Source organism: Geotrypetes seraphini, chromosome 1 (genome assembly GCF_902459505.1).
Source record: "Geotrypetes seraphini chromosome 1, aGeoSer1.1, whole genome shotgun sequence".
NCBI lineage: Eukaryota > Metazoa > Chordata > Amphibia > Gymnophiona > Dermophiidae > Geotrypetes > Geotrypetes seraphini.
The window spans coordinates 533127182-533139798 of record NC_047084.1 but is presented as its reverse complement, the minus strand read 5'-3'; the positions used below and the strand labels follow the sequence as shown (position 1 = coordinate 533139798).

Below are 12617 nucleotides of genomic sequence, written 5' to 3'. Positions count from 1 at the left end.
AGTAGATTCTACCGCCAGGCAGTAAAAACCATGCAAAACCTCTTTCTGCATTGGAGGCTGAAGTAACTTGTGTGCTAGACTTGCGACAGCCAATCTAAATCAAACCTTACTGGCACGCTTCAGGGACTCAATCCCCTGCTCATATTTACCCTATCTAATGTAGGTTAATTGATATTAGCCTTCTGGCACTTCCAAGCTGGAAGCTGCATCATTTACACCTCTCTCCCTCTCTGGCAGCATCTGTCAAATTTATCCTGTGACAACTGGCATGAGTAGGGATGCAAATACATTTATTTTATCCACACCTCTGTCATGCTTTAACACTGATGACTTCAAACGCTCATGGCAGACTTTGCAACTAATGAACAAACAGGGCAGTGCTAGATGCGCATAGTTTTTTGACTCACCTCAACCCTGATGAAAGTTATTGAAACGTATATATCGTCAGAAGAGTTGTCGTTGCTAAGCTAAGTAGCATGTTATAAATCACTAATTTATTATATACTGCACAAAATAAGAGTTAAATATATAAAAAAGGAGATGTTGAATGCTTGAAATTCGATAATTAATTCAGCACAGCATAAGGATCAATGACGAGTCCAGCCAGCTGGAGTTATGCTACTCTGCTGGTATTCTGAAGATCCAGCTGATCATAGTTGCACACTTGTATGTATTTTGGTGTTAACACTTAAGTAACATACTTCAAAGTATACAAAACTCTGCTACAGCAGACTCATCGTTCTTTGATGATGACCCACACGATCTCATTCCTGACACTGACTTTAGCAGAAATTGCTGCTGTGTCAATTTGTGAGACCGGAAACGGTGACACTGAATGCCTCAACATGTGATAGTTTAAGAAAATAAGAATTACCGTATTTTTCGCTCCATAGGACGTACCTGACCATAAGACGCACCCTAGATTTAGAGGAGGAAAACAAGAAAGAAATCATTCTGAACCAAATTGTGTACTAATATATACCAGGCTCTGCACCCAGCCCCCTTCCCTCCCTGCCCTACCAGGCTATGATGGACCAACAGGAGATGTAGCTAATCAAACCCTAATGCAGGGGTGCCCTCACTTTTTTGTAATATAAAGCAGTTACTGTACCTCTTCCCAAGTTTGGCCTAACTAGTCTTTAGTGGAGGGACACAATCCCATGTCTGTAGAAGAACCTTAAAGCAGCCCTGCTTTCTGAAAATACTTCTCAATTATTTTAGACCTGGCTACCAATTAAAGCCTGACTATAAGCGAGATAACCCACTACTAAGCAAAGTCAGGAGCTTCTTCATTCCAGCTGTGAGAAGCGTTGATCGCTGTGGATCCAGTTCACGGGCTTCTTGCTCCTCCTCAGGCGCTCGGGCAGACTCTGCTCTTTCAGTCCTGGGACGAACTCGTTAGAACCCCATTGCCGCTGAAATTCCTGGCTCCCAGCACCCAGGAAGATGCAGGGCTTAACAGAGAAGAATGTGAGCGGAAAGCGAAGGCTTCCCACCCCCAACGCTCCTCACAGCCCAGAGTATCCTCGATTGGTCGCTGTAGGAAGGCGGCAGCCACTGTTTATGTTTTATTAATATTTGATATACCGCTTAAACATATTACAGATCTAAGCAGTTACAATTAAAATACAGGTACTTAAAACTTCCCTACCTGTCCTGAAGGCTCACAATCTAGCTAAAGTACCTGAGTACCAATTATTAAGTAGTAAAGATATAACAAAATTCAACAATAAAAAATATTAATTATAAATAATTTAAAAATATAATAAAAATAATTTTTAAAAGGGGTAAAAAAAGAAATAGAATAAAATTAAACATCACCATTGGGCCGCAGCACCGACAAAACAGCAAAAGAACAAGATGAATGTTAAAAAAAAAAATCAATAAACCAAAACAGGTGAGAGCAAAAAACAAAATAATGAAAACAAACCTTAAGTCCAGTCTGAGATCTGCTCAGCGCAAGACACCTGTGCAGGAGTCAGGCTGCAGGAAGCCGAAACTGCTCACAACAGACACAGCCACAGACATCCAGGGTATAGCAGGCCAAAGACAGTGGCAGAGAAGAAAGGAGGCAGACCACCGCTGGAGATTCCAGCAACGAAGACTCCACCTGTCGGGAAGCAGCGCGCAACAACCGCCAACCGAGCACAGCTGCAACCAGTATGTAAGGGAGCTGAAGTGAAGCCATCTGTGAGGAAGCAGCACAGCATCCACCCAGCGACAAGACCAGGCACCGAAGAGAGGAAGCTGCCAGCACTGCCCTCGGGCACGGCGCAGTCTCATCGACAGTGCAACTGAGCCACGGAGAAGTCGAGGAGGCCCAATCCAGAGCCATTTACCAGCGTTGACACCCCTCGAGTGTCCAGACAGATAGCAAGTAGGAGGCCCTTCTCGGGCCATAGCAGGACCCAGGATCGTGGCACACTGATATTACTCCCCAGCCATACGCTTTTCCCGGCTAGTTCGTAGCTGCTTGTCTCTGCGCGCCCTTTAACCACATGAGGGAGGCCAGCATGCTGCTACTGCGTGCACGCTGCACTGAAAACGTCACTGTTTTGGAAGTTTGGAAGGTACCGGGGGAGGAGGGGTTGTTACATTTGCTCCATAAGACACACTTACATTTCCATCCCTTTTTTGGGGGGTGGAAAAAGTGCGTCTTACGGTAATGCAAAACTTGAAGTGAGGACTCTTGTCTTCCAAAGCAAAAGGTATAGATACAATTTTCTAGCTGTTTCTTCCTTACAGAGTAAAACTATGACAGTTGGCAATCTGCCATCCCTAGATCATTGCTAGGCCTTGAAAGAGGTTAAAAGTGGAGAAACGAAAAGAAAAGGGTCTTATGTCTGTCTCTAGAATCAATAAGATGTCCGTCAAACATGGCAGGTGATAAAAGAAATTTCTAAATCTCCCCAGCACACCGTTGATTCCTCTGAATAGTCTTAATGTAGTTCAAATAAAAAATGCTATTATTTCTGTTACCTTGTTAGTATGCATTGTAAATTTGCTGCAAAACCAGCTGCTTTCCTACATAATTTTTGACAAATGCTTGTTTAAACTCAGAATTCTTAAAACCAGCAATGAATTTTAATAGTGTCTTATAAAAATGTTCCTTGGCTTGTGCTTTCTTTTTGTTACAGTATTATTATCCCAGTATATTTAATATGCAGAGATGCAGGCACTGTTGCTTTTCATGCATTTGTGTATGTCTAAATAATCTTTATTTTAATTCTTTTCTTTTTTTAAATAGCTAGAGACTATCCAAGCGCAGCTGGATTCCCTTACATGATGTTTTGAAGACCGGCTTCTCCATCGTACTCCTGCCACCTCATTATTTTGTATTGAAGATAGATTGCTAAGCTGTATTTGTTGAAGGATTCAGTAGGCTGCATCCTGTAAAATTATATGGTTTATCTCAGAGTAGTAACATTTAACCAAGGGAGAGCACTGCATGGAAGGATGAGGTTCTAATTGACTTTCTCTGATGGTTTGAGCAGATAACATTAGTTAGGAGCCTATCTGCATGAAAACAGGTGAAAGCCTACTCTTTTTTTAGGGAGGTTTATGTGTTATTACCTGAATTGTTCATTTCATGTGTGTAAAATGAAGATTTATGATCTGGTAAAGAACCAAAGAGAAAATCTATGTCAAGTTTCAAGATTCTTTATTTTTGATACACCGTTTATCATACAGGTATCTAAACAGTTTACAATAAAATGAAATATATATAAAAAAAACCATCTAAATTAAGAAAAAGGGAAGCATTTTACGCATTGACGAACATGATACATTAGGAGAAAATGGGAAGGAAAGATTAATAAATATATCGAGATGAAAATAAAAAGAGGAAAATGGGAAAGGGAAGTACAATTAGGTTGGGGAAATCGCCTCAAAAGAAGCATTTTGTTTGTTTTAAGATTTCTGCAAAAGATGATCAGTTTTCATAGATGAAAGAGTTTACAGAGTGAGGCGTCTTTAAAGAGAAACGTCTTAAGGCAACGGCTGCCCCACGAGGCTGCTGCCATTTTCTGGGCAGCTATGTCTTCGTCTGACCCTGCAGGCCATTATAAGCCCCACACGCAGCGCTGTACCCGCTTGTTGTTTCTCTCTCCTTTCCTCTCTGTGCTGCTAACTGGGGCCCGTTTTGCGGGAAATCGCACTGCCCTTCCATGTCGGCTGCCTCCATTACTCCCTGGTTCGTCGACCACGTGGGGCGCCCTCTCCTCCCCATACCAGGGACGCCAGAGCCCTTGCATTGCCCCTCCCCCAAATCCCTCAGTCCCTGGCACGGCCTACATCGCCGCTCACGGCATGGCTTCATGGGGCTCCCCCGAACCTACATAGCAGGCAGTGTCACTCTCTGCATCTCCCCCGGGCCCTGCAAGGGCCTACCCACCCTCTGCCCGCTGGTTTTGCTGGCCCTGGCCACGTGCTGCTCCAGCGTGTCTCCAACCGCAGCTGCAGCGTATATCGCCATGAGCTGTGCGTGCCTCCTTCTGCTGGAGAGTGCACGCTGGTTGGGTGACTGTCGCTGATGCCGCTGACGTCGCCACTTCTGCTCCACGGGAGTGCTCGCCGAAGGGGAGAGAAATGATGATCGCTGCCACCAAGTAAGTCGCCTCCTGTGAGTGCCGGATTCAAAAGGGTGACTTCTCTTCCTCCCTCTGCTATCCTCTCTCCCCTTCCTAACCCGCTCTTCCCTGATTGGCCCTCCTCACTGCCCCTCCCCTCCCCTGGCCTGCCCTTCTCTGCCTCTCCCTAACCCTTCTTCCTACCACCCCCCCTCGCAACGGCTTCGGCCGATTTGGCCGCGCTCCCTTCTACTCGGAATGGGAGCTTGTTTTAAGTTTGATTTAAATTTTTCTCTTTTTCAAATTTTTTATTGATTTTATGAATACAATTTACAACAAGTGTTGCAGAATCTTAAACAATAACATTCTTGAAAAGCACTTAAATACTGTTAAAAATATATCAATAAGATATACCTCTACCCCCCCTCCCCCATGTACATTACTCTTACTTATTAATTGTAAATATGAAATCACCTATCACATAAATATAGAATCTATGGACATTACTTTTTCCTTACCCTCAACCCAACTACCCAACCCCAGATGTGCATAAAAACAATAAAACTCCCTAGGAATTGAAATTTCTTTAACTCAATGACTATTTGTAAGTTAAATATTTTTAATGAATGAGTCCATCGGACACCAAATCCATTTAAATTTCAGGGAATCACCTTTTTGTTCTGCTAAAATTCTTTCATATCTATAATAAAGGCAAAGTGTTTCCCACCAAAAAGGGAAATTTAAATGGTCCCAATTTTTCCAATTTCTCATAATTAGTTGCAACCCCACTCCTGACATTATAAGTAAAAGCCTATCTTTATATTCATCAAGCAGATTTCCAGGCAAGAATGAAGTACCAGATAGAACAGTCCCATATGATAAAGGCACATTGACACCAAGAAATAACGTAATTTTACTCCATATACTTCTCCCAAAAAATTGAATCAATGGGCAATGAAACAGCATTTGATCTAACGTACCCGATTCTAACATACAATGCCAACATTTATTACATTTATGGCTCCTTTTACGAAGGCACGTTCGGGTCTTAATGCGCGGAATAGCGTGCGCTAAAATGCCACACATGCTAGCCGCTACCACCTCCTCTTGAGCAGGTGGTAGTTTTTTCAGCTAGCGCGTGCTAATCTGGTGTGTGTGCTAAAAATGCTAGCGCACCTTCGTAAAAGGAGCCCTTAGTACTCTCCAATTTTTACAACCTTACCGGGGTCCAAAAAATTCTATATAATAGAAAATACAGAGTCTGCCTCATGCCGCAGACCCTGTACAATTCAGACGACGAGACCATATTCTAGGCCATCGTGCTACAGAGACCTTATGCTGTATTTCAGCATTCCAAATATCATGGAGACTTATTTTAGGTTTTTTATGTATATATTCAGTAATTATTTTGTACCATTTAGAAGATTGATGCCCCTGAAAATCTACTTGGAAACACAAGAAAGGCAAACTCCCCTGGTTAACCAGAGTACGCCATTTTGGAATTCCCTTTTGTATTGATTGCCTTAATTGCAAGAACTTAAAAGATTGGGTCTTTGAAACATTATATGATTGTTGCAAATGAAGCAAGGAAGCAAACTTATCCTGAATAATTTAATGAGTAAATTCCTGCTTGCAGTCATGTATAATACCACTGGCTTGGGATTAAGGTCTCTTTAAGGACCAAATGTAACTGATGTGCTCCTAAGTAATAATTGGAGGGGCATAATCAAAAAAACGTCTAAGTCCCATTTTGGCCTAGGCCCTAAACGCTGAAAGTAGAAGCAGGGAAAATGTCCATTCTCAAAAAAAAAACCATCCAAAATGAGGGGTTTTTCTTGAGAATGGCCTACCTCTACTTTCAGCAGTTTAAACGGCCATACCACCACTACGTCTACACTTACAACACATTATCAATCCCAAAGCAGCCTAAGCCCCAAACGCCCAAAACCAGACCTTTTAGGTGAAGGAGGGACCAGTCTTTCACCTAAAACTTGGATTCTGTAACTGGTGTTTCTCAAAAACAACACCGGTTACAGAATCCACCCCCCCCCCCTCCAATAACAATTGTGGCAGGAGAGATGGCTCATCTCCCCTGTTGCGATGGTGATCGGCATACCTCCGAAGTGCCTTGACCCGCGGCAGGAGAGATGCCCAATCTCTCCTGCCACGGTTTGTGGCAGTTTGGGTAGAGGGGTGATTGCGATCTCTGCAGAAGAGATGCTCCAAGCACTCCTGCCACGATCCACCCCCCCCCACCAAACCAATACAGGCAGGAGGGAGCCCAACCCCTCCTGTCCCGGCGACCCCCCCATTTCCCCTTTTCGGCACTTATACCTGTTTTGACATGGTCTAAGTCAAAATGTATAAGTGCCGACTAGGCAACCCGTTAAAACTTTTGGTTATACCTGTTATACGACTAAGTCTAGGTTGGCCTACCTCCCGCCCGCCCTTTCCCCTCCTCTAAAAACGCCTCTTTTCGCTCTAGGCTGTTAGAGGCAGGGGAAAGGCCTAACCTGCTTTTAGATACGTCTAAAACCAACTTTGATTGTCAGTACTTGGACAATCTGGCTTTTTGATCGTCCAAGTACCGATTTAGGCCACTTTTTAGACGTTTTTGGGGTTTTTTATTATGAGCCCCTGGTTTGTTCTGATTCAACTGCAATTTTGCAGTTTGCATAAAATATGAATATAGCCAGGATTATGTATTTCTATCCATATTCCTTTCTTCTGTCTCATCCTCCACTATTGAACCTTCTCTTAACATCCCCCTCTCTTGTTGACAACATAGTGCCTCCTGAGTCACAACAACTCTTTGATAACAGATTTCTCTACTGACCTTGTAAATATGAAGAACTATCTGATGCCATTGAAAACAACAGATTTTTAATATAATGGGATCATCAGATGAACCTAATGTATTGCATATAATTACATACACTAGTGTGTGTGTAGTGTACCAGTTAGTGAAGAATTATAATGTATTTATTTTATTAGGATTTACCATCTTTCCGAAGAAATTCACCCAAGGCAGTGAACAGCAAGAATAAACAGAAATAGGCAGTAGACAATTATAGCAGCAAAAATAGTCACATAACAGTACAAATTATGGCATAGTATGCTAATTACATTGTCATCCCAATGCATATTAAAGTGAAGGTGGAACATATAGACAGATATGTTAGTATATCAAGAATTAGGTAGGTTATAAGGGTGACTAACAAGGAAAATTGCATGTGGAGTCAGAAAAGGATGCATGAAAAAGATCTTAGCTGAAATAGAAGTGGATAAACAAGTCCTGCTACTGAATTTTCAGTTGGTATTAGTCCTTGTGTAGCTGCTGCTTTTATTAAAGAGTTGGGAGAAGATCTAAGCTTTCATCTTCTTCCTGAAGTAGAGCTAGTCTTAGGCAAAGCCTTTCTGGGAGTGTGGTCCAGAGTATTGGGGCAATTCCAGAGAAGACTTCCGGTGTTACTGCCCCTATGCGCCATAATGGATATTTAAAAACAGCTTTGGGCAAGAGAGAACGCGGAAGATTTTGTCTTTGACGTACTGAAATGACCTGAGCGGTAAGGTAGTTTAGCTTTGGTATGTAGTTGTGGTTTGGTCTTAAGTTTTTAATCCTGCTCTTAGGTTTGTCTTTTTCTTCCTTTCGTCCATCGTTTTAGTTATTAAGGTTGCGTTGTCAACGCTTGTTTAAGCTTATACAGCACACGTTTTTCCATGTCTGTTTTCTCTCCCGCTTTTTGGGTAAGTAAGAGAATATCTTATGATCTTTGTTTCTTGTGTTTTACGTTGGTTATATTAGGGCACAGCCTGTGCACTTGGGTTTGTTTTGGGAAGCTTTTTGGTTGATGACCTTATAAGTAAATGGTACGACTCTACCCAGGTTTTAATGGACAAATTAGCTCCAACTCAAACAGACCTTATAAGTAAATGGTACGACTCTACCCAGGTTTTAATGGACAAATTAGCTCCAACTCAAACAAAAAATATTTCACCAAGAAAGAAAACCAATCCATGGTTTAACGCCGAGTTAGATTTAATTAAAAAACAACTTCGCTCGTTGGAACGAACTTGGAGGAAAGATAAAAATCAATTCAATTTATCAAAATTTAAAGAACAGGCAACATACTACAAAGAAAAAATAATTCAAGCAAAATCAGCATACTATTCTAGACAAATTATACAGGCTAAAAATACATCCATGCTTTATAGTATTTTAAAAACCATTACTCATCAATCCAAAAACTTGCCTTATGATCCTAAGCCCCTTCCAACAGCTCAAGAATTAGCAGACTGCTTCGTCGAGAAAGTTAACAATATCAGGAAAAATTTTATATTAAATCAACAATCCATTTCTACACTGGATCTTGATAAGTCTTCGTTATTAACTTCAAAATGTTCCCACTTCAATCTTCCTAGTCTTAAAGACTTAGAACTAATCATTAAATCAGTTAACCTTAAAGGATCCTTTACGGAATCCATTCCTCCTATTACCATTAAAAAATATTTTTCTATCTTTGGTCCCTATATACACACTTTAATTAACATTTGTTTACAACAAAGTAATGTGCCAATAGCTTGGAAAAAATCGACCATACGCCCAGTTCTAAAGGATCAAAAAATCGGTCCTGATATAAAATCTAACTACAGGCCAATTGCCAATATCCCATATTTAGCAAAAATAACGGAAAAAATTGTGTATAATCAATTATCGGAATACATAGAAAAAACTAACGTATTACATCCAAATCAAACTGGATTCAGACAAAATCACTCTACACTCACTCTTTGATTGGGATGACCACAATTTAGATCATCACTCTTCGGTCGTACTGATTTCTCTTGATCTGTCCTCCGCCTTAGATACCATCGACCATACTCTTTTAATACATAGGCTTCAGTCCGTTGGTGTGACTGATCAAGTCCTGTGCTGGTTCAAATCTTACTTTGAAAACCGTTCCTCCAATTTTTTCTTTAATAATACGACCTCAAACAGCTTTTCATTACCTTATGGTATCCCTCAAGGATCAATACTTTCTCCTATTTTATTTAACATCTTCCTCGCTCCACTTATGACTTTATGTCAATCCATTGGTTTTTTGGTATTCACCTACGCCGATGATATACAATTATTACATCCAATTGATCCCAATAATACACAGGAAATAACAGCAATAAACGACAAACTGGATCAAATTCATCATTGGATGGATGCTAATAAACTATCCTTAAATATTCATAAAACCAACATGATGCTCTTTCCATGGAAGGACTGTAGTACACCGCTTATTCCAATTTCTATTAATGGCACTCCATTGCAGATACACCAAAACATTAAGATCTTAGGAATAATATTTGACAATAAATTATCATACCACGATCACATAAGCAATGTGGTTAAATCTACTTTTTTCAGACTGCGCCAAATATGTTCCGTCGCCAATTTCTTATGTGCAAAATCCCTAAATATTCTAATACACTCTCTAGTCATCTCCAAACTTGATTATTGTAATGCCTTATTTAAAGGCTTGCCGCAAAAAGAAATCAGACGTCTTCAAATTATTCAGAAAGCATCCATTAAAATAATTCATAAAGCAAAGAAATTTGACCACGTCACACCTTTACTCAAGGAGTCACATTTGGCTCCCCGTTGCACACCGCATTTTATTTAAAATAGGTTTGCTCACTTTTAAATCATTAATATTTCAAGCCCCCGCTTTTATTTTTAGAGTTTTAATTCCTTACACTACTTCCAGAACACTGAGATCTCAGGATCAACATTTGTTGGCCATTCCCTCATTGAGAGTCATTAATACAAGACGTCTTACTATTTTTTCAGTGACTGCCCCCCAGTCTTGGAATGATCTCCCACTTTATATAAGAGAAGAAAAGAACTTAGATAAATTCAAGACTAAGCTTAAAAGTTTCCTTTTTAATGATGCTTTTAGTGATTAAATGATTCTTCAATCCCTCTTTATCTTTTATTTCCTTCTTTTTTTTTTTTTTTTCTTTTATGTTGGTCTTCCCTCCTAATGTTTTTTACCTTTATATTTTGAATTTGATACAGATTGTAACCTTTAAAGAATTTTCCTATTGTTTCTATATTGTACTTAAGATTTTTTTTTATTTTTTTGTTGTCGGTTGTTGTTTGTTTTTAATTCATTGTTTGTCTATGTAATAATTTACCTATGTTTTTAAATACTTTTACTATTTTGTATATCGCCTAGAATGTAGATTAGGCGATTAATCAAACTATATAATAAACTTGGAAACTTGGAAACTTTAATCTACGCTATCACTCATTTTTTTCATTGCACTTTATTGATTACGGAGTTATTGGTTTGTTATTTTTTACTGCTTTATTAATGTCTTTTGTACGTACGGATTTGCTTAACTGTTTTCGCTTGCATATTTGATACAGCAAGGCAGCGTTGGTTCCAATAAATTTCCCCTGAAGAAGACCCGTATTAGGGTTGAAACGCCTGTACAAAATAATGACGTCGGGAGTTTTTTCACCACATCAATGTTGATGGTGGCAGGCCCCACCATACAGCAAGCTAAGTGTTGCCTTCTTCTCTACACATAAATTTCAGAATCCATTTATATTGTTTAAGAGAATTTAAGCAATAGCACTTCTTATGAATATGGTTTTCTAGCTTCTTTTGTTCTTTTTAGCTATAGCGATTTTCATGAATTTCGATCAACTTTATATTTATATTTAAACTCATATTTCTTACATTAATTATCTAGGGTTTATGTATACTAATTAACTAGGTATTATGCACATCAACTAACCAGATTCCATGCACAAGCACTTTATATATTTAGGAATCTTTTACTTTTAAATATTCAAGGCTAGTTCTGTAATAGTTAATTCAATAAATTGAGTGCTTATAATACTTACAGGATATCAAATATAACCCATTAATTAGGAAGCACAAGCACTTTATATTTTCAGGCATTTTTTAATCTTCAAATCTTTAAGGTTAGCATTTATAATAGTAAAATTAATAAATTGAGTGATTATAATAATTATAGAACATTAAATGCAATTCATAGTAAATAAATAAAATCTATTCTAGCAGGGGGTGGTAGACATAATTGATTATAACAACATACAAGACTGGAACCTGGAATGGTATATATCATAAGAGGTTCTCAAGATTGAAGTCTGTATAATTTATGATATGTCCACCATATTTTTCTTTGAGTACTCAATAAGGATTATGATTTTATTCTTATTATAAATTTGGATATTTATGATATCTTTAATAAATAATTTGATTTAGATTCGTTATATTAGATGCCATTTTGGCCTTTATTTGAAGTTGTGAATGACATTAGAATTGATAAATTGATCATACATGATTAATTATCTTCCCTTCATCTTATTTGTATTATGTTTGATGGGCAAAAGTCAAGGCAGTAGATGGTTGGTTGAAAATCTTGCAAGAGTTTGTCAAGGCCCTCCTCGCTTACTGGATTAAGAGTCCCATATGTTTTTGTAAGGAGAGGACAAGTTTATGTTTTCCTGGTTATTTGACAGGAGACTTGGGGAGACATCCATAAATCATGATGGAGACTTAATTTTTGTTGGTTTCTTTTCAACAAATTTCTTCTAAGGATACATTTTTATGGATATTGCATGAAAATTTCCTGCTTAGATGTATGGATCTTGATCAAAATAAAGATTGCTACATTTCTTTTATTGCTCATGTGATAGTATTAATATTTTGCACATGTATTTTGCAATAAGCAGATGATAAAGTGATAGCCATTCTTTGGTTATGTGGCCCAAGCTGTTCAGGGTAAACTAAACTAAAACTTAAGCTTATAGACCTTGTCTTCTCTCTAAAAATAAAGCTCAACTCGGTAATTGTAAAAGTGCAGTGTTGAATTGAAATACTGGCACTTCATGATTGCTATACTGCAAAAGGTTGATAAATAACTTTTGTTCATGCAAGTACTTGTGTGCACTCCTGAGGAATAGATTCTTTTTTTTTGGAATGTTACATACCCTAAACAAAAATAAAAATCTTTCAGACT

General features: G+C 38.9%; 1 protein-coding gene across 2 annotated transcripts in view; it reads left to right on the top strand.

Moving 5' to 3' along the window:
* COMMD10 (COMM domain containing 10) overlaps window positions 1-3642 on the top strand; it is a 347784-nt gene extending 344142 nt beyond the window's left edge. For both annotated transcript variants that reach the window (XM_033929052.1, XM_033929050.1), the window contains one exon: window positions 3248-3642. In XM_033929052.1, coding sequence (XP_033784943.1) covers window positions 3248-3286 — 39 coding nt within the window. In that variant the 3' untranslated portion in view covers window positions 3287-3642. The remainder of the gene's footprint in view (window positions 1-3247) is intronic.
* Window positions 3643-12617: the final 8975 nt, after the last annotated feature.